This window comes from Choloepus didactylus, chromosome 18, assembly GCF_015220235.1.
Source record: "Choloepus didactylus isolate mChoDid1 chromosome 18, mChoDid1.pri, whole genome shotgun sequence".
Taxonomy (NCBI): Eukaryota; Metazoa; Chordata; class Mammalia; order Pilosa; family Megalonychidae; genus Choloepus; species Choloepus didactylus.
The window spans coordinates 3,027,811-3,050,180 of record NC_051324.1 but is presented as its reverse complement, the minus strand read 5'-3'; the positions used below and the strand labels follow the sequence as shown (position 1 = coordinate 3,050,180).

Sequence of the window (22,370 nt, the reverse complement as noted above, 5' to 3'; positions counted from 1 at the left end):
GGGGAAACTCTGTTGTACAATGGGGAGAGACAAGGTTGATTCCAGAGGTTTCCACAAGAACACTTATCACCAGTAGACAGTGAAGCAATGTTTACAGAGGAAGAAGTACAGCCCAATAATTTTATAGCTACCCAAGGGTCCTTTAAGTATAAAGACAACAGACTGATATTCTTAAAACGTTCAAGAAACAGCATCCATGAGTTGCCTTTCAAAAAAATATTGGTGGAAGAACTGTCAAATCAGGGATGAATCAAACCAATGAACTAAGGAATGGGCAAACCACAGTAAAACAGACTAATTGTATTGGGACTAATTTACTAATTTTTTTTTTGCACAAGAATTCACATTTTTACTTTTTAATAGTTACAAATGGGAAACAACCCAAATGTCCACCCACTATATAAAAGATAAACTGTGGTGCACCCTACAGTAGAATACTACACAGCAATCAGAATAAACTATTGCTACATGCAATAACATGAATAAATTATTCAGATATAATGTTGAGTGAAAGAATCCAGAAAAAGGGACATATAATATCAATCCATTTACACAAAATTCAAAAGCACACAAAACTAAAATCTAGTTTTAAAATATTACCAGGTCCCCTTCCAATCACTACCCCTTTCTTCTATCTCAAGGTAACCATTATCCTGACTTCCATTTCCTGATTTTCTTTGAAATAATATATAAATATTTGAAACATGGCAACGGTTTCATTTTATTTTTTTTTATGGTCATTTATTTTATTACATCTTTATGCATTAACAGTATGTGCAATGTCTCCCAACAAGTAGTAACAAAAAGTTAAGGCCACCTCTCCCTGCTCCCACCTGTGTACCGAAGGCCCAGCCTCATCACAGTACCAGAGTAATCTGGCTTTGAAGTAGCATTTAAGCAGCTTTCAGTCTTCACGTAATAGCTCTCAATCTGCAAGGTCCCTCTTCGTCTTCTAGGAAACATTCTTATCCTTTGCACCCTTTGGGAGGAATGGAGTCCCGCCTTTCTCTTGTCAACAGGGACTGGAACTGATTCCTTGAACCTCTGCCCAGACACTCTGTGTATTTGGAGAAAAGGACTGCAGGAGGCTTTATTTTAATCTCTTACGGTGAATGGACGCTTGGACATATCCACGTTGGCAGCCAACAGATGGCCTTTTCTAGGTTTCCGTAGGAGAAGGCCCTTCTTGGATCTCAGGAGGAGAGGGGTTTTAATTACTCACATGATCCCAACAGTCACAGACTCTGCTTTGTGCCTTCTCTCTCACTGGGTGATTTGCATGGATTTATTGGAAAACACAGAGACTTCCAGGAACTGCTAGCAAGCCAGGCTCATTTGGGTTTCCTAGTAGACACTGGATTCTGTTTCTTTGTTCAGCTAAAATTAGTCTGTAAAAGCCTTGGGCTCTTGAATACCAAACTGATGTTAAGACAAGCACTGGAAGAAAGGAGATATTTATTGTGCTGAAACTTTAGGACCCATGTAGCCAAATCTACAAAATAGCAAGATAAATAAATGTAGAAAAATCCTTCCAAACCAAAGTACTCACTTAGAACTTTCCAGAAGATTAAAAATAACTGTGCAAGCCAGGGATCCAGACTGTTTTTAGAGTTCTCGGAGACTATACATTTCCATGCTGGCCATAGGAAGAAAGTCTATGATATAACTGGAGTCGTTCATTTATTCAACAAACATGCACTGGGCAGCTAGGATATATCAACGGTTATGATAGAAACTTGGAAAATAAGAATAAAAGATACAGAGGGACTTATGGCCCAGAGTAAACAATTAGTATATGTGAGGAAATAATGGGACACAAGAATGTAAAAAAAGTGCCCAAGAAAACCTGGGCAAGTCAAGGATGATGCTGCAGCGGCGGAGGTAATCTTTGAGCTGAAGTTCGAAGGATGAATAGGCGTTTGTTGGAGGGACAAGGTAAGGATCACCATTGGGAAGTGGAGAAGGCACGATGGGGGAGAGAACAGCACATGCAAAGATGGGGACTATAAGAAGGCAGTGTTTTGGGGTATAGCTTAAATATGAGACTGGAGATGCAGGGGAGGGACAGAGTTTGGGGCACTGGGCAGTCCTACCTATTTGTGTTATGGGAATGAGGTGTGTGTGTGCCTATTGGAAGATGAGGCTACACAGGTAGGCAGGGGTCAAACCAGGAACAGTTGAATTGGGTGGAATTTAAAAAGTGAAAGTGTCCCCATTCCCCAGCCCTAATGACTCAGAGGGAGCAGCTACTGCTCAAGCCTGTATGCATCCTTTTAGAAGTCACTGATGCATTTAGAAATGTGTGCGTGCTTTTTGTTTTGTCCTAAACGCAAGTGAAATAATTCTGGGAGCCAGGGCCTCTGGCCTGCTCACATTTGTCGCCTATACCTTTAACTGTTTTTCTGTTTCTTTAACATTTAGAACAGTGCCTTGCCCATTCCAGGCATTTAATCACTATCTGTGAACAACTGGTAAACATGCATTTTAACATTAGATGACTCCTTAGCAGAAGGGACAGATGTTAAGGAATCGTGTAATGTTCCTGAAAGTTACCATTTAATTGTCTAATGATTGAGATTATACTTTCCTTTCTGGAGCACTGATTTGTTTTTTTTTTTCCTCTTTCAGGGATTAGATAAGGGTCTACTTGGGTGAGTTCCTCTGGCTAAAAGGATCCCTGAAATCAAGTAACAAGATTCAGAACAGTGGGAAGGCAGGGCTGACCACCCACCATGTCAGCCTCCGTTACTCTTAAGCCACAATGCTCTCGCAAGCATAGCAGCAAACCCGTGACCCACTACCCTGCAGAGCCAGGAAGCAACTCCGTCTTCCTTTCTGTTTTCTAGTACAGCCATTTATTAAATATGCGATCTCAGACAATTCTTTTAATCTTTCTGGGCTTTAATTTCTTCATGTAGGGGGAAAAAAACCAAACCAAACGTATAATAAACCTGCCCTGTGGAGTTAGTCTAAGAATTAAATGAAATGACCTTTGGGAAAATATGTGTCAGGCAGGGAGTTGGTATGAAATATGGTTGTGGAAGCATATGCCCTAGAGCCAGACCGCCTCACTTCAAATACCACTTCTTACCTGAAGAAAGGTAATATATTTAGTACAGTTCTGGGCACCAACGGTCATGGTTTAATACATATTTATCATGATTACCGTGAGAGAACGTCCTCTATAAAATCTCTCTCTTTTCCTTCCTTCCCTTCATTATTTTCTTTGAGTCATCCAAATAACCCAAAGTGAGATTCCACAGCTCTGTTTTGCCTGGGTTATGAAACGAGAGGCTGAAAGACTGACGGTGGCCCGTCTCCCTTGAATCTTTAACCTGGTTTCTTGTATTTATTTTTAGCAAATTTACTCTCTCTGTCCTGTAGCATTTCACAAGTAGGGAGTGCTGACGAAGCTGCGTGATCATCACGGGATGGATATATAAAATGCAGTGAATTAAGATAGATGACGAGAGGGTAAAGATCTTGAGAGTTGAGCCGAGATCACTGGCTTGACTTTGGGCCTTAAAATACAGATATGGCCCCGAAAAAAAACAAACAAAAAACAAAACAATTTGCAACTCCGGGCCAAAGCTGACGTTGCACAGGCAGGAGTGTGTGCAAACAGGGTGTCCCAGTCAAGGGCCAGTATCATCAGTGAGAAAAATACCAACATACATCCGCATTGCACAAGGGCACCGTGTCATCTGGGAAAACAAACGAGCCAATGATTTCTTCCACAAATTGACACAAAACCATAAACCTTTCAAGGTTTCCAGGTGAGGAATCTGGGGAACAGAGAGGTTAAGTAAGTGGTGTAGGTTACACAACTATAACAATTGATGGAGCTGGGGTTTCAATCTGGGCAGCCCGGCCCGGGATCTGCGCTCTGTAAAGCATTATGAAATCCACTGGCACACACAAAGATGTTGCCTCATCACCACCCCAATAGTTTACTCTGAGACAATAAACCATTTTTCCTTATCTCTGCATTGGACTCTGAAAAAAAAGAACAGGAACCCCCCTCCCCCACAATCTGATACAATATATGTCAATTCCCAGGAACGGATGCCTAACTACAAACAACAGCTTTCTTAACTAGCCTCCGTGTCACAGTCAATGGTGAAACACTGGACGTGTTTGCAATCAAATCATTAACACAGATAAGGCTGCCTGCTTGCATCACTATTATTGAACAGAGTTCAGGGAATTCTAGCCAAAGCAATCTAGAAGTGAAACAGGAATAAGAGGCAAGTGTGGAAAAACAGAAGACTGTATACTTATAACTTGCAGATGATACAGCTGTTTACCCATAAAACTTTAAGAGAAGCAACTGAAATACTGTGAGGGTTTGACAGAGTTTCTTAGGAGGAATATAAAAGAAATACATATAAAAATCGATAAATTTTCTACGATGAGCAGTAAATTCTTAGAAAAATGTATCAGAAAAAAAATCTTATTCACAACCCTTACAAAAAATAAAACAAATCAAAATAAACTTAGCCAGAACTGTTTAACGGGGCCCAGATGCAGAAAGTACAGAAAACTCTATCCTTTGACCCAGTACTTGCTCAGAACATCAAAGATTTATTAATAAACCTTTTTATAATATTAGAAGATTAGAAACATTTAAATATTTTTCTCCATGGTAGGAGAACATTAAATAAATTACAGTACATCCTTATGATGAAATCTTTACAACCACGAAAGACTTTAATGACATGAGAAAATGCTAAAAATACTCTTGAGAGAAAAAACAGCAGAATACAAAATTGTTTATACCATCTGATGCTAATTTTGTGCTCTTCTCTGGGCAGGCAATTCTCATTTTCCTCACAGGTTTCTAAAGTATTCCCTCCCCCACCCCTCAGTTTACATGATCCCAAACTTCCAGATGACTCCTCATTATCGTCTATGGCTCTCTCTTGCTCTAGGCCATCCCTGGTCCCCTCCTCTTCATCCCTCCTGCTGACCTTTGGGCAATTTCATCTACTCCAGTGACTTAAATCCTCCTACACCATAAGGACTCCTAATTTGTTACCACCCCATGTTGGGGACTAAATCGTGTCCCCCATAAAGACATGTTCAAGTCTAACCCCAGGCCCATTTGTAAATAGGACCTTTGAAGATATTATTAGTTAAGGTGTGGACTCATTTGTGAATAGGATCTTTGAGGATCTCATTTAGAAGAGGCCAGACCGAATCAGGGTGGGACTTAATCCATATGGTTAAAGACTTATAAGCAAAGGAAATTGGACACGAAGTAGAGAATCGAGAATATAGTAGAAAATCAGTGGACATCAGAGGAGCAGGCACAAGGAGAGAGAGTGTGGGGTATTAGTTTCCCAGTGGCTAAAACAAATACTTACCATGGGTTGGTTTTAACAACAGGAATTCATTAGCTCACGGTTTTCAGGTTAGGAGAGGTCCAAAATCAAGGTGTCAGCAAGGCTATGCTTTCTTTCTGAAAACTGTGGCATTCTGGGGCTGGCTGCTGGTGATCCTTAGTCCTTGGCTTTTGTCACTTACAATGCAGGTGGTGGCATCTTCTCCTGTCTCTTCTGGGTTCTGCTTACTTCCAGCTTCTGGCTGCTCCCTGTGGATTCCTCCTTCTGTATCCAGTCTCCTTGGCTTATGGAGACTTCAGCCATATTGGATTAAGGCTCACCCTCATTCAGTATGGACACACCTGAACCAATACTATCTTCAAAGGTCCTATTTACAAATGGGTTCACACCCACAGGACCAGGGGTTGAGAACCGAAGATGCCTTCTGTAGAAGAAATAATTCAGCCTCCAATAACTATCATGTGATGGAGGTTTGCCAGAATGCTACAGACTCCATCAGAAAGCAAGCCCTGCCAATACCTTGATTTCGGATTTCTGGCCTCGAAACTGTGAGCCAATAAATTCCCACTGTTCAAGCCAACCAGCATGTGGTATTTATCATTGCAGCCCTGGAGAACTAACACGCCCCATAACCCAGTTCTCCTCTTTTGCATATTATCTCAGCTAATTTTCGTGCTCTTAGATATTTATGTCTGTCATTTCCATTATCCTAAATTTCTTCTGTTCCTTTATCTTCCACATCTTTAAATAGTCACTAAACCTTGACACTTCAACCTCTTAAATGACATTTGAACTCGTCTCCATCTCAGACACTGCTGTTCTAAATGGAGACTCTCTCCTTCAACCAGGACAAATACAATAGACTAACTCGTCTATGGTCTTAATCTCTTCAATGCATTCCATCACCAAAATGACCATTCTCAGGTGCAAAACTGATTCTCTCCACTATCCACAGTTTATGTTTGTGTGATGTCATCAGGAAAAGACGGATGTTCCATCAAGCCTAATTCGTTTATGTCTCACCAGAACTAAAAGGATAGAAATGATTTTTTTCTTATTTGAAAGAGTATAAAACACTGATACAGGCATACAGCAGACAAGAAGGCTGTGTGACTGACAACCGTTCTGGCAAACCTATCAACTGTAAAAGTACAGGCAAGTATCTCTGAGAAATGTCTAACTGACCTTTTACACAAATAGATGGATCACATTCGTCAAACTGATCAAAATTACAGGAAAAAATTTTTGGAATATGCGGAGAAATAACCAAAAACCACAAACGTCCATTCTTGGCTAACTAAAGCAATGAAATGAAAAAGGAAACTCTGGGAGCATGACTCAGCTTGTGGACATTGCGTGGAGTCAATCCAAGCCTAACATCCATTGGATTTTTCTCACCAAAGTGGTCTTAATCAGCCTAGAGCCATTAATAGCTTCTTCCCATCCTTAGGCTCTGCTGTGCATGTTCTAAAGGCACTAGGCAGTTTTCCAGGTGCAAGTCACAGAAACCATTCTGTCTTCCTGGCTTGTTTTCCTTTGCTTATCTCTGCTTAACCTATTTTGTGTTCCCTGCTGTGGACTTGACATATGGAATTCGTGTCCTTGCTCCATATCCTAAACTCTCCTCCAGGCTGCTCTTGGAACTCCAACCCAGGCCAAACCCCTAGGCCCTTGCTTACCTCACTGAACAAAAGATATAACCCTACAATGATATGTGGGGTATAAAGAAACAGACGTTGCAACATCATGAGACAAAATAAATGTATTTTTAAAAATTCACTGAGTTAGAAGCATTTAAATTGGGCATCATCTTGCATGAAGACTTTTGTAGAATATATTGCATACATTCCTGCATAATTAAATGAAATATCCTAAGAATTGTTTTCCCCTTTCTTGAGAACTCAGGCATCATATCAGTTTTCATACTAGGTTTTAAATCAGGTATGTGTTCTGAGGTTACTGAGTGCATAGGGTGATTCCTCAAATAATTATTGGCCTCCTCTCTTGCTGTTGATTTCCTGCCTATGGCCGTTCCCAGCACTCTTCTTTGCTCACAGATGTCATCTCCCACCATGAGGGCTGAAAAGACCACACACGGGTTTCCCCAGTGTCTAGTGGCGACAGAGACCGGGCAGGTAGTGAGGTGGTGGTGATGCGTCATGAAGGGCAGGAGACCCGAGAGGAGGTGCACTGGGGACTTCCGGTTTTTCTCTGTAACATCAAGAGATGTCCAGAAGGAAAGACTCCTCTCTCAGCAGGACACTGTGTCTGCACATGCCACTGCGGCAGCCACTCTGTAACCAGGAGGGGAGGCATGTCGCCGGGATGAGAATGGCCACCTAGAAAGAGGGAAAGTACCCGAGTCTTGGATGGTGGTGTTGAGCCAACAACCTGGAGGCATCTTGCTGCTGGATGACTTCATAGGAGCGGACCAACTTTACCTGAATGGATCCCAGCCGATTTTCAGCATGTATTTGTAATTTATTAGACTCACCTGGGCCTGCCTGTACCAGTAACTCCCCTCCCTTGTCTAGTAACGCACTGGTTTCAATCTTCTATGGGTAAAAACAAACAAAAACCCAGAAAAGCAAAAATCAACTGAGACCAAATTTGTTGGAATGATGTGTCAGATAAGAATAAACAAAAGTGGTGTGTGAAGATAGCGGGCGCCTTTTTTATGTATAGACTTGGCAACCTCTATCTTGGCAAGTCTTTCCTGGTCCTCCGATTTGTATTTAGATTCTAGATGATCGAACCCAATAACTAGACAAGTGAGCTGTGTCTTCCTTGTGGACTTCTCTTGTATGCCCCAGAATATAAGGCCAACTGTTCAGGTAAGTGAACAGTTCGTCTTAGAAATTGGTCAGCGTTTACCTATTTGTAGATATCTACACTTCCAAAATGGGGTTAGCTGCTGGACAAAGAATGTCTGAAAACTGTGACATAACCTGATATGGATTATCGTAAGATACAACTTTTCCTAGTGCTCCTGTCAAGTAAAAATAACAGATTTTGTTTTTTGAGGAATGAATTGAAAACATCAGTAAAATTACTACTTTGGCCTTTGATGTTTATCTAGGATGATCATAGTTTTCCTTTTTCAAACTAAAAAGAATTTGTCTCTTTATCATGTTTTAGGTTGTACTACCATTGTCTTGCATATTACCCAATAACAGAAAAGGAAAATCTCAATAAAAGGAAGCAAGTACAAACTAATTCATAATAAACCGCAATAGTTACGCTGTAGAAAGAAACAGATTTTTTTTCAAAGTTTAAATGTAATTTTATTGAGATATATTCACATACCATACAATCCATCCAAAGTATAAAATCAGTGGTTCACAGTATCATCACATAGTTGTGCATTCATCACCATCCCCCTCATATCTCCTGTTATTGAATTCTAGTATTGCTTTGAGGAATGAATTGAAAACATCAGTAAAATTACTACTTTGGCCTTTGATGTTTATCTAGGATGATCATAGTTTTCCTTTTTCAAACTAAAAAGAATTTGTCTCTTTATCATGTTTTAGGTTGTACTACCATTGTCTTGCATATTACCCAATAACAGAAAAGGAAAATCTCAATAAAAGGAAGCAAGTACAAACTAATTCATAATAAACCGCAATAGTTACGCTGTAGAAAGAAACAGATTTTTTTTCAAAGTTTAAATGTAATTTTATTGAGATATATTCACATACCATACAATCCATCCAAAGTATAAAATCAGTGGTTCACAGTATCATCACATAGTTGTGCATTCATCACCATCCCCCTCATATCTCCTGTTATTGAATTCTAGTATTGCACGCTACTCAATCTTAAGACTTACTTAACTAAGACAGTGTAGTATTGTCAGAGATAGATATATAGATCAATGGAACAGAATAAAATATTCAGAAATAGACCCCCAGAGAACCTCTTTTGTTGCTCAGACATGGCCTTTCTTTCTCAGCCAACTCTGCAAATAAACTCACTATCCTCCCCCCCCGAATTGGGACATGACTCCCAGGGTACATGGGACATGAATCCCAGAGGTATAAACCTCCCTGGAAATGTGGGACATGATTCCCAGGGATGAGCCTGGCCCTGGCATCGTGAGATTGACAATGCCTTCTTGACTAATAAGGGGAAAAGAAATAGAACAAACCAGTTTCAGTGAGTGAGAGATTTCAAACAGAGCTGAGAGGTCATTCTGGAGGTTACTCTTATGCAAGCTTCAGGCAGATATTGCAAATTGCCACAGTATGCCAAGCCCTAACCAACAGTATTCCTGAAAACCCTAAAGAATACCCTGGGCTCTATCAAAGACTATAAATGTTTTACCTAGTAAGTTTATTTTTCCAGAAACTTAAGGCCTCCATATTGTTCCTATGCCAGATAAGCCCTGAAACCCAGAGGTACCAGTCTCTCCCAGAACACCAAGCAGTTTCATTCCTCTACCAATTAGGTCAACTCCCCTTTCCAGCACAAAGAAGTTAGAATGGTTATTGCCTAGGTATCCCTGAAGATTGAGAGAATGAGTAAATGAGAGGGAGGAGGTGTAACTGAGAAATTAGAATTTAACAAATGATTATGACTACTGTCTCATTGCATAGATATTTCTTATTAGTTTTTTGTGTATTAGAATAGCTAGAAGGAAATACCAGCAATTGTTGAGGCATAATCCAGTACCCTGATCTCTGATGACTGTATAGCTATATAGCAAAAAAAAAACAAAAACAAAAAAACCCCACAAAAAACACAAAAAAACAAAAACAAAAAAACAAAAAAACACAACAAAACAAACAAAAACTCTTAAATTTTGACCTGAGTAATTGAGAATGCCATTTAATATGATGCTGTTTAATATGATGAGGTAGACTTTGAGAGGGGCAGATTTTGTAACAAAGATCAACAGTTCTCCTTTGCCAATGTTAAGTTTCACACCTAGCAGATATTCTAGTGGAAATTCAAGTAGATAGTTGAATATTTAAGACTGGAGCCTTAGAGGTGACTTCCAGGATAGAAATTTAAATTTAGAATTCATCAACAGTGATGACATTTATAGGTACAAGGCTGGATTAAATCATCCAAGGAAAGAGTAGAGATGAATGATAAAGAAAAGAGGAAGATCCAGGAGCAAGCCCTGGGGAACTGCAAAAAGAGACCGAACGGAAGAGGAACCATCAGAAAAGGAGACTGAAAAATCATGCAAGTCATGTATGATAAAAACCAGGTGAATGTGGTGTCTTGTAAACTTAGAGAAGAAAGGAAAGAGTGGTTAACTGAGATTTCACAAAATAAAACAAAACTGCTCTGAGAGGCTGAGCAAGCTGAAAACACAGGCATTGTCAAGATGCCATTAATGACCTTGATAAGAGTCATCGTAGAGGAGGGTAGGGATAAAACCCAGTTGGAATAAGCTGAGGGGAATGGGAGATATGCCCTGCAAAGAGGTTTTTAGTGAAGGGTGCAGAGAAATGAGTTGACAGCTGAGGGAAGTGTGGGTTATAAAGAACGGTTATTGTTGTTTTTCAAAAATTAATGATATTAAATGAGCTTGTTTGTAATTTAAAAACAGAAAGACCCCAAGAAAGAACCTAGCGATACACCCTAACTCTCTGTACTACTTATCTAATGCTGCATAGCAATTTACTGCAAAACATATTAGCATAAAATAAGCATTTATTATACTCATAGATTTTGTGGGTCAGAAATTTGGATATGATACATGGGACAGTTTGTCTATACTCTACAACAGGGGTTGGCAATTTTTAAGAAACAGATTTTTAACCCCTAAAAGTTGTGAAATTCAGAGGGTAAACCCCAGTTGCTGTTACACAGATCTCTGATTTTTTTTAATTGAAGAGGCAGATCCATAACAATACTGTAAACTATATTTACACATGCTAGAAAACAGTAGGAGAAAAGGCATTTGGTATAGTACTTCAAATTTTTTTATTATAAAATTTTTCAAACAAACAGAACAGTTAAAAGAATAGTATACTGAACACTCGTGTACCTTTCACCGAGGTTCAAATGTAAATATTTTGCCATTTTCCCTTAATCTATATATGTATGTATTTTTTTCTTTTCTGAATCATTTAAAAATGAATTGCAGGCATCATGAGCAGAGACACATTATATATAGTCTTGGTTTTCAATATCTGCTGTTCTTAGTATACATAATAAAGGCCCTTTATCACTCATGGTTTATGAAACCCTTTAAAAGATTAAAAAAAGCAAATAGAGAATTACGTTACTGTTGTTAGAAAGCAAAGATTTTCAGTGTAGAGGAAAGAGATAAAATTTAAAAATCAAAGATGTTAAAATCCCTGAAATATTAACTTTGAATTGTAACCATACAGTTTTTCCTTTCTTTAAAAATATACATGTACCCTAGCTCCATCTAAGAAGCGATAAGAAATAATAGACGGCAGTGATGAGCACTGCTAGGGCTCTGGTTGTGGTCCCAGATACCTTTCCCCACTAAGAGAAACCAAGGCTCCTTGGAGGAATGGCTGATTCCAGGACTGGGCCAGGAAAGCGTACTAGACAACAGTGGAGAGAATTGTTGTTCTTGAAACCATGAAAGACTAAGAAGTCACAAAAAAAGGACATATGAGCCAACATGAAGAGCCTTCCTTCCACTGGCCAAAGAAGAGATCAAGTGGGCTTCAAAGAACATAATGACTGAAACTGAAATGCCGAATATATAGACACAAGTAAGTTTCTAATGATATTAAAAAGCACTCACTCATCCAAGAAACAATGTACAGATAACCACTGGAGGTAACTAGGGCATCAACTCCTTATTCTGAAAATGGCAATTAAAGGGAAAGAATTAAGCATTTATCCTGTCTTTTGGTTCAAATTATATGTCGAGGTAGCTAAATAGCCCTAGTTGATAACAGAAATTCTGCTTTACAGAAGAATTACAACTAACAGCTGTAGAATGCATAAGAGTATTAGAAACTCACCATTTGGCAATTTCTAGTTAATGAATCAGGCAATAATCCTGAAAACAACACATGATGGGGGACTTTAAAAAGTAGTAAACAAGCCACTGGCATCTGAATTCACTGACCTATTTTACAATCACTAAGTGAGACAATCAGACAGTATGTCTCTACAGATACAATGCACTATAAAGTACACAATACGGCCTATGAAGCATTTTTGCCCCCTAAAGTTAGACCTAAAGCTAATCAAGCCTGTAGAGTTAATTTCCAGCTTATAAGAAATATGGAGGATAGAAGAGCAATTTAGATGACACCATGAGGAGGCAGACAGACAAATCCAGAATGTAGGATGTTCTATTGGACAATTAATTTAGTTTCTTCAACAATTTAATAGCTTGGTGGGGGAGAGAAGGCAGACTTTAATGCAGAATGTCAACAACCAACTACAATGTATGTACTTTGTTCAGGTCCTGATTTAAACAACTGTAAAAAATATTTTTTAGCTAATTGGAGAAATTTCGGTATGGATTGGATGTTGGATAATGCCAAGTAATTACTATTAATTCTGTTAGATATGATGAGAATGGCATGGTGGCTATTTGATGAACTATCCATCTTCTTAAGAGATGCATTACTAAGTATGTAGGAATGAAATAACCTGATGACTGGAGTTTTCTTTTAAAATACTCCACACATACACAAAAGAAGTCAATTGGGATAAATGGAGTATAGCAAAGTACTGATAATTGTTGGGCTTAGGTAATGGGTCTCTAGGAATTCCCAATACTGTTTTCTATACTTTCTTATATTTGTGATTTTTTAATAAATTTTTTTTTGAAAAGAATGATTTGTCTTAAGCTGTCATTTAGAAACAAATGTGAAACTATTTTAAGTAAACTTCTCAAATAAGATGTTCTTATCAATCCACATTAGTTTTTGGCATCTTTTCAGCGTACCACTGCCTAATTATTGCCAATGAATTTCTACATTGTTAAAACACAAATTACCTGTTGTCAATAATTGTTACACTGGAAGGTGGAATTCCCAAAACATCACAGCTCTGCAAAAGTTCTTTCTTACGAATCTCTCCTTGATTGTAGTAATTTCCTGAGAATAACAAATGTACAGTGGTAGGTTTGTTTAACAGTGGAAATCTATCTATTCACTCATTCTTATCTCATCTTGTTCCTTAAAGAGTTTAAGCTAGCTGAAAGATTCGTGGTTATGATAAAAAGCTGAAGAAAATACAACACTGAGGCTACTATCAGATACTGCTGTGAGAAGGCCATCAGTGCCACAATCTTTAGAATCACCATTCACAATTCTTCCCCATATGTATATCTGTTCTCCATCCATCCATCCATCCGTATCTATCCACGGATCCATCATTTGTCCATCCATCCATCATCTATATATCTATCATTCATCCAGCTATCTATCTACCTATCTACCTACCTATCATCTATCTTATTCTGTCTGTCCATCCATCCATCCATCCATCCATCCATCCATCCATCCATCCATCTGCATGTTAGCCATATACTATAGGCAGCATGGTATACAGCTTTGGAATTAAACAAATTTAGGATTGGTCCTTGTATAGCCACTCAGAACAAGTAGGGAACCTGAGCAGACTGTTAAATAGATATTCCTCTTATATCTGTTTAGCACTTAAAGAAGAGCCTGCTACTTTTGGTACTTTTTGGTATTATCCTAGGAAAACTTGGTAATCAGCGGCTGCAGTATGCCCATGGGGGATTTTCCCAACACACATATACTACACTCCTTAGAATAGTTCTGATAAATAAAAACTCCATTGTATTCTTATAAATAATATAGAGTGAAGTTTTGTTACCATTAAAATGCAATTAACATGAGCAGTCGTCTAGCTGGTGCACCCCTTAATTCAACTCCCCAGCAAATAACTGCAAATGTGATTTGTGCATGTTACTTAACTTTTCTGAGCCACAGTTTCTTCACCTGTAACATGGGGATAAAAGTCCATCTCATAAGGCTTTCCTGAGGATTATGTGAGATAACACATATCAAAGCAGCCAGTTTAATGTGAAACACACAAGGTACTCAGAGTTTTCTTTTTCCCTGATCTCCATCTTCACTTCCTCCCTCCTCTTCCTTCCTTTCTGCCAGAATTACAACTCATCTTCACAGTCCACATCACAGGCCAGTTCCTCTGGGAAGCTTTCTTCTATTTCCCCTGGCAAGCACTCATTTCCAGTATTCTGCTGTTAAGTGCGAGCAGCTTTTTTCCACGATTGGCTTATTAGTTCTGAAATGTCGCTGACCTTAAAAGTCACCATCTCATTCAACTTTGTGTCCTCTGGGTGTCCAGCAAATGGCAAGCACTCATGACTCAGCAGTATCCGCTTACCACTCCAGGTGGGATTACTCTAGTGCCAGCTTTGAACTGTCTGAACCCAGACAGGGGACAGTCATCACATTGTAACCAGCAAAGGGACTGGCCCCAAAAAGCCTCCAGGTAACAGCTTTCATTTTGTATTGTCCTCATCACAATGTTTTGAGTTTTCTTTTTTAAGATCCCACAGAAACTATCAATTTTTTATGGACATTATGTTTTAGTTTCCTCTTAAATGCATGCACATACCTCCTCCCGTTTTGTCTCAAGGTTGCCTGATCTCTGGTGATAAATGAGGAGCCTAATGTACACTAGGGATGCAGTTCCTAAGGTCAGAGGCTGTGCATGTCAGTCTCATTGTGGTTGTGAGAAACCCTTTAGAACTTGAGGCTAATGGATTTATGGAGCTGGTTTTATTGCTTTGTGTTTGGGTTAAGGAACAACTTAAAACATGTTGCCTCAGCATTTAAAATTTTTTCAATAAGTTAGATGAACATGTAGGCACTTCAACAGAATAGATGCCTGAGATCCTCTAGCAACTCTTAACTGACACATTCTAGAATCTAGAACAGTGTCCAAGTAGGGTGGGTGCACCTTGGGATGCACAAGATAATTTATTGGGGCAGAGAAAAATATTGGAACTTCTATTTTTAATTTTTTAATCTTGTCCTTCATAAATGTCCATTTTGGCCAACATTTTATAATGTACAACATGAATTTGGAGAAATTCATTAAGTTCCTGGGTTTCAGTTTCCTCAACTAAAACTGAGGAAATTCAAGTTCTGTATCAGTCAGTGTCTATCCAGGATACAGAAACCATATTAGAAATTTTCAACAGCAAGAATTTAATGCAGGGAATTTGTTACATGGCTGATGGAGGATCTGAAGGCCAAATAGGGAGCAACGAAGTGACCCAGGATTAGCGACAGCAAGAAGTGATTAGCCAGCCCTAGGTTGGAAAGACACAGGGAGGAGGCAGTTTAACTGGAGCCCAGAGGCCTGAGTTCTCCAAAGGTTGCTAAAACCAAGGTAGCTTCTATTAGAATGTGCCACAGAGCCCAGTTTGGGGAATGATCTAAAAATGAGACTGGATTTTCATCAAATAAAAATCTTTCAGTTCTCAGTTACCACTGTAAAACAGAAACTTTATCTTTAAAATTGGCAAAACAATTTTTTAAAAGGTTGTTAAAATTAAAAAAAAATTAAAAATATGGAGCATATGTCTGTGCAGCCAAGATTAAGGAACACTCCCGTATGCTATTACCAACCAATATAGTCCTACTTGTTAATACTGTGTTTTTTCATTATTCAAAATGGACTGAATTATCATTTTGGAAAACATACAATATTGACTTTTACTGATGGAAGTATAGTGGATCCTTATTTGTGGAATCTTTATTTGCAAATTTGCCTACTCACCAAAATTTATTGTGACCTCAAAATCAATACCAGCAGTGTTTTCGTGGTCATTTGCAGACATGCGCTGAGTGATGAAAAACTTCAGTAAATTGATCTGCACATTTCCAGCCAAGGTCAAACAAGCTGTCACTCTGCCTTCTTGTTTCAGCTCTCAGTAAACAACAGTCTATTTTGTGGTATATTTAGTGTCTCAGTTTTTTGCATTTCTGTGTTTTTGGTGATTTGGTATTTCAAATGGCCCCCTAAGCGTAGTGCTGAAAATGTCGTCTAGTGCTCCGAAGTGCAAGAGGGCTGTGATGGGCCTTAGAGAGATAATATGTGTGTTAAAGGAACTTTTTTCAGGCATGACCTATAGAGCTGCTGGCTGTTGAGTTCAATGCTAATGAATCAACAATATATATTAAAAAAGCGGAGACACCATAAAATCATAGAAGGAAAGATTTCATATAATATGTATGTCAGTTCTTTCCATATTGATCAAGAGTTGTGAAATTCCAATAAAAATGCCAGTAAGGTTTTTCCTTGAACACAACCAAGCTAATACTACATATATGTGGAAGAAAAAAAGACTGAAAATAGCTAACATATCCTAAAGAATAATGAATGAGGGCTGGCCAAGCAAATAGTCTTATAAATGCCACAGTAATTAAGACAGCATGACATTGGCACAGGGATATCAAACCAACTAAAGGAACAAAATGAAGACCAGAAATACATAGAAATCTGATATACGACACAGGTGGAAGTGGAGTCTAGAGGGGAAAGGATGGGCTAAATGGGTTTTCCTGACTCCAAACTTTCCTTCCAGAACATTCTCCACCTTGCTACCAGAATCTTTGTAAAACACAGAACTGATTATGTTACTTCTTGACCAAACGTATTCAGTGATAGCCTAGTGTCTATTGTCTTTTACCCCAGGGCATGCCAGTAATTCCATAAATGGAGAAACACCTGATTAAATGAAGTTAAATATTTTTTTCTAACAGTAAGACTTCTCAAAGATACTGACGTGCTGATAAGGACTGTGAATCTCTAAATGGGGAGGAGCACATCAGGCTGAGCTCCCCAAATTTATCAGGCCAAGGCATTCTTTTTCTTTCTTTTCTCAGTAGCAGCTGGAGAAACTAGAGTTTCTTGGAACATATGCTGGGAATTGATGCGGATATTTCCTCAACTGACATGGTGCACAAGGCCACGCACAAGGCAGACTGGTGCACTGGTTTATATCAGGGAAGAGCCACAGGTCCAGGCTCCTTTACTTCTGGCTGATCACTGGTCAAATTATTCAACCTGTTTGTGATTCATTTTACACTTTTGTGTACAACAGAGTACCTACCTCAGAGGGTTGCCCAGAGGATTAAATGAGCCACTAAATAATTGTCATTTTTTCCTGTTTCTCCTTACCCCTTAAAACTAGAGCTCCAGTTAGAATGAATTATTCATAAAAGTCCAAGACTTTACTGACGCTTTTACTACAGCCTACAATGACTCACCCCACTCCTATTTTTAAAGCCCAAGAGGCTCAAAAGAAACCTCTTTGGAGAAGCCTTCCTTCACCACTCTGAAGAGGATTAACGTTTTTCTCCATTTTTCATCCATAGCACTCAGTTTCTCCATCGTGCTATTACAGGTTTCATTATATTGTATCACAAATTACTACCTCCCTGTTCTTCAAGTTAGAATGTGAAGTCAGTGAAATCCATACATTTCTGAATGAGCTGGGAATTTTAAGTTATAAAAATTTTTTTTTAATACAAGAGGGAATAATTTAAAATGGCAAGTTTGGTTTAGAGGAAATAATGGAAGACAACAATAAAAATATTGAGTGGCTAATATGTGCCAAGCACAGGCTTTATATTTTTTATTTGAAAAAATGTTGACTTCTGGTTCCATGAAAAATGAGAAATTTATGAAAGAATCCACTGCAGCTACAATACTTTGCAAAGAAAATCCAGACTTCTCTTGTAGATCTTGAAGCAAACTTGCTTATAACTGGACTCTCATAGTTGTAGTACAGAATAAATAAAATTAAAAGTAAGCAAAAAAAAAAAACTATTTACAATTTAATATCCTTAGAGCATGAGAAGTGCTTAAATCTAAATTCTCAACAAACACATAGGAAATGGTTTAATCTTAACGGTAACAAAAAACTTTTGAGCGAAAAAAATCACATGAACCTAATTAGTAAGTACTAAAAAAAATCAGTCAATGCTAGAGAGGGTATTATAACAGGCACACCATTACATACAAGAGAGAAAGTAAATTGGTATGTATTTGGGAATGCAAACGGAATGCAAAACCTTAAAACAGTTATACCCTTTGACTCTGTTAATTCATATCCTAGAAATCAATCCTAATGAAATAATTTGAACACATATTCACTGTTAGCTTTAAGAGATAAGCTAGGAAACAACCTCAAATATAACCCCAACAATAACTTAACTAAATTAAAATTTACTTATATGAAACCATTAGAAAAGCTATATATTTACTTTTTATTAACATGGGTAAGTGTTTAAATTATGTTTCATGAGAACAGGGATCCTGTCTAGCATGTTTTTATTGTTGTATCACTCAGGTATAGAATAAGGTCTAGCACATAAGTGCATAATAAATATTTGCTAAGTAAATGAAAAAAAATACATTAAGTTAACGTTAAGAAAAAGAATATAAAATCGTATAAAATGTGATTTCTCTGAAAAATCTGTATAGAAAAAGAACTGGAACCACACATAATCAAATGGGAAAAGAGGTTACGAGCAATTTTTAAGCAGCTTTATTGAGATGTAATTTTACATACTTCACCACTGAATGTGTACAGTTCAATTACTTCATTTATACAGTTGTGCTACAATCATAATAATCCAGTATCATGGACAATTTTTGTTTTCTTGTTTGCTCTTTTCCGTATTGTTACGGGAAGATCTATTCTCTGAAAGGCCCCTTCACTCAAAGTTGGGTGGAGTTGAGCTGGATTACCTCTAAAATTACTTTCTAGTTTAATTATGAGTCTACCTCTTCAATTTTACACATGCCTCTTTCTTGCAAAAAATTGATTTTAAAAGCAGCAGGAATGTCCTTTGCTATCATCAGAACTAAAACTTTAAGGACTGAGCAGGCACGACCCAGCGGAGATTCTGCTTGATGCACTACAATGGGATCATTACTCCTGGTCCTTGGGCAATCAAGGTTCCGCAGAATAACGAGCACAGTTATTCTGCAGTTACAGTTCTCTTCCGCTGCTCAGATAGTGAGTAAGCAAGCTACGAGTGTTCCCCTGATCACCTAGCAAGGTGGCCTATTCTTGTCCCCAGCCCGAGACCACCGATTCTCCGTGAGGGGTCCAGCGAAGGGGCCTTCGGTGGATTCACTTAGCTCCCTACCCGAGAGAGCCCTCCGGGAAGCGGGCGGCCGAGATCGGTTGGCACCTACATCCCCGTCAAACCCCGGCTCCCAGCGCCCCGCCTACAGCCTCCTACCTGCGGAGAAGCAGAGGAGGGACACCTGGTGCCTCAGGCGGGCCAAGCCCAGCACCGTGGGAGCAAAGAACATGGCTTCGTCGTCCGGGTGCGCGATCACCAGGAGGGTCCGGCTCCCGGCTCCCAGGAGGCCTGCCTGCTCCCGACTCTTCATTCGTTCCGAGAAGTTCCAACCCCAGAAGAAGACCCAGGTCAAGATCACAGCCGCCGCCGCCGCACACGCGGGAAACGCCACTTCCATGCTTTGTTAAGTGGCACTGCGCCTGCGCAGCACGGAAGCCTGGCTTCGACCCGGGGTCCGGTGGGAAAACTGCACCCGAGGAAATTACGTTCCGCGTTTAAATCTTTCCCACACACCAGTTCCGGGGGCTTGAAGTTTCTTTAAAAGTTGGCTTTCCCTTGTGGCTCCCAAAGCTTCTTTATCGAGTTCTCGCCACTTTTCGCAGGATTTACTAAGTCTTCTTGTGCCTACACGGTTCCCGGAGCTGAACCGAACCCCCTGCCGTCCAGTTTTCTGCCTCGTCCTCCCTGACGAGTACAATGGGTTTAAGGCCAGCGCTTTAAAACAAGCGCCCACATCTTGTAGCAAGACTTCCCTCCTCTAATTCATCATGTCGCAACTCATTTCTTAAGATCCAGGACGTTCTCGAAACTGGTTAGCCAGTTTTCCAGAATGGCTTTTCTTAACACCAACTTTTCTTAACTTTGGGATGTGGAGTGCCGGCTTTTCTAAAGGAAAGTCAGCGGTTACGAGCCCCGTCCATTCACTGCCCTAGAGGAGGAGCGCTGAGAGGCCGCGGGCTCTCCAAGGAGCCGGTTTAGATTCAGGCGCGACAGCGGGGACGAGTCGGCCTCGCCGGCATTTCCATGAGGTCTGGGTGCCAGTTACAGCCGGCGCCCTGGGAAGCATCTCGGGTAGGTGGGCGTGCACCCCCTCCGGCTCCCAGGCACGCGGGGACCGGACCCGGGGACGCCGAGGAGGGGTCGCGGGAGCGGAGGCCCGGCGCCCTTCCCTTCTACGCACCCGGGAGCGGGTGGGCTCGCGGCGGGCGCCTCCGCCCGGGTGCGCGATGGCAGCCGCGCCGCTCCGGCCAGGGCCGGCCTGAGGGGGCCGCCGCCGCCGCCGCCATCACCAGGCCGAGGGGAGAGGTGAGGAGGGGAGCAGGCGCGGCGCGACCCAGGAAGCTCGCCGGAGGTAGGCGCCGCGCTCGGCCAGCGGAGGGAGTCGGTCTCCCAGCCCTCCGGAAGGAGGAGGAGCCGGAGCCGCCTCAGCCGCGGCCGCCCGGGCTGGTGGGAGGAGAGGGGTTGAGTCAAGATGGCGGCCAAGGTGGCGAAGCAGCAGCAGCGCCGGCGGCGGCGGCGGCTGGCGTGAGCTCCCGGCTCGGCCGGGCCGAGCGAGCTCCGGACCGGGGACGCGCGCCCGGGCCGCGTCCTGCTCCTCGGGCCGGGGAGCGCGCCGGCTCCCGCGCTCCGCCAGCTCCCGGTGAGTAGGCCCCGGCGCCGCCGCAGCCCCGGCCTCCCGGCCCCTGCTCGGCCGGGGACGGGCGAGGGCTCACGGGGCTCCGGCCGCGGGGACGACTTCTCGGCCCGGCGAGGGGCGTCGCGGGCCGGGCCGTGGGGGGCGGGGAGCCATCGCGGCCGCCCGGGCCCTGCCCCTCGGCCTCTCCCGGGACGAGTCGGGCGCGGTGGAGAGCTCGGGCTGGGCAAGAGGGGCTTATGGAGTCTGGAGGAAGAATGGGCTGCGGCGCGGCTGGGGCCAGGACAGGGCTGACCGGCGGGGAGGGGACGTGCGGCGGCCGCAGGGCCGGTGCCCCGGGCGGGGCCGGGACAGGTGGCGGGCCTGGGCTACTCCGAGGCGGAGTTGGTGGCGGTCTTGGGGAGCGTGGAAAGGGTTAGGGAGGGTGACAGCGAGGGAGAGGTGTGTGGAGAGCGCACTACTTTACCCCTCCAACCACTTCAGGGTCTAATGGCGCAGGGTGGGTAAGTAGAGGAGATGGCAGATCCCAACCCGGTACTTTGCGCCGTTTATTTTTGGTGTTTTTAGTGTGCGAAGTCGGTGAGTGCACCCCCTTTTTTGGGGGGGGGGGGGATTTGAGAAACTACAATGAAGGAATCTCTTAATGGAGAGGAGACGGAATTCTTTGAATTAACTGGATTAGGTGTGGTCATGTGCTAAAGTGTAAAAGGTGTGGGAATAAGTGATATTTATGAAAAGTATTAGTTCAGGATGTGTCAGTTTTCTTTCAGTGTTGTATGCTACGGTGTCTGCTTCAGTAGAGCTAGCCTTGGTGAGTGGTGGTATGGGGAAACCTAATCTTTGGGATTAGCATATGCACCTGTACCAGATTTGCTTCCCTAATGATTTTATCCTCATTATATTGAAATTCTACATTTCTGTGTGCACCCTGGTGAGGCAGAGAAGGGAGACGGAACATGGCAGTGTGCAGAGAGCAACAGGCCTGGGATTTAAAAATGCCTACGATAGATATTCATTCATTCTTTCTTTCCCTCGTTCTACATACCTTGAACCAACAGCTGCTGATGTTGGGTCACACTGCGATCGTCCTTGGGTAACCACAGTTGATGGCATTATTTAATTTTTAATGTTTTTTTTTTTGAAAATGTGTTTATGCACCCTTTCATAAGGATATTTATCGGATGAACCAACTTGTGCTTGCCTGGGCTCAGGAGCAGGCTGATTTTAGAATGTTATTTGGACATAATAAAATTACAGAAGAAATAACCACAAGAGGGGGAGATACTTATCTTATGTTCTCATTTGGTTAAAATTCAGTGGAGGTTTATTTAT

General features: G+C 41.3%; 2 protein-coding genes across 15 annotated transcripts in view; one reads left to right on the top strand and one right to left on the bottom strand.

Annotated features, from left to right (window-relative positions):
* PIGL (phosphatidylinositol glycan anchor biosynthesis class L) overlaps positions 1-20,783 on the bottom strand; it is a 113,413-nt gene extending 92,630 nt beyond the window's left edge. For 3 of the 4 annotated variants that reach the window (XR_005212558.1, XR_005212557.1, XM_037808090.1), the window contains exons 1-2: positions 19,562-20,783; positions 13,297-13,396 (exon numbers count right to left, since the gene is read on the bottom strand). Coding sequence is in view for 2 of the 4 variants with exons in the window: in XM_037808090.1 (XP_037664018.1) it covers positions 13,297-13,396; positions 19,562-19,802 (341 nt within the window). In the remaining 2 variants the exon portion in view is untranslated. The remainder of the gene's footprint in view (positions 1-13,296; positions 13,397-19,561) is intronic. The other variant, XM_037808089.1, reaches the window with a different exon arrangement.
* An 81-nt stretch (positions 20,784-20,864) lies between these two features.
* NCOR1 (nuclear receptor corepressor 1) overlaps positions 20,865-22,370 on the top strand; it is a 160,117-nt gene continuing 158,611 nt past the window's right edge. For all 11 annotated transcript variants that reach the window (XM_037808087.1, XM_037808082.1, XM_037808081.1 and 8 more), the window contains exon 1: positions 20,865-21,044. The gene's annotated coding sequence lies outside the window, so the exon portion shown is untranslated. The remainder of the gene's footprint in view (positions 21,045-22,370) is intronic.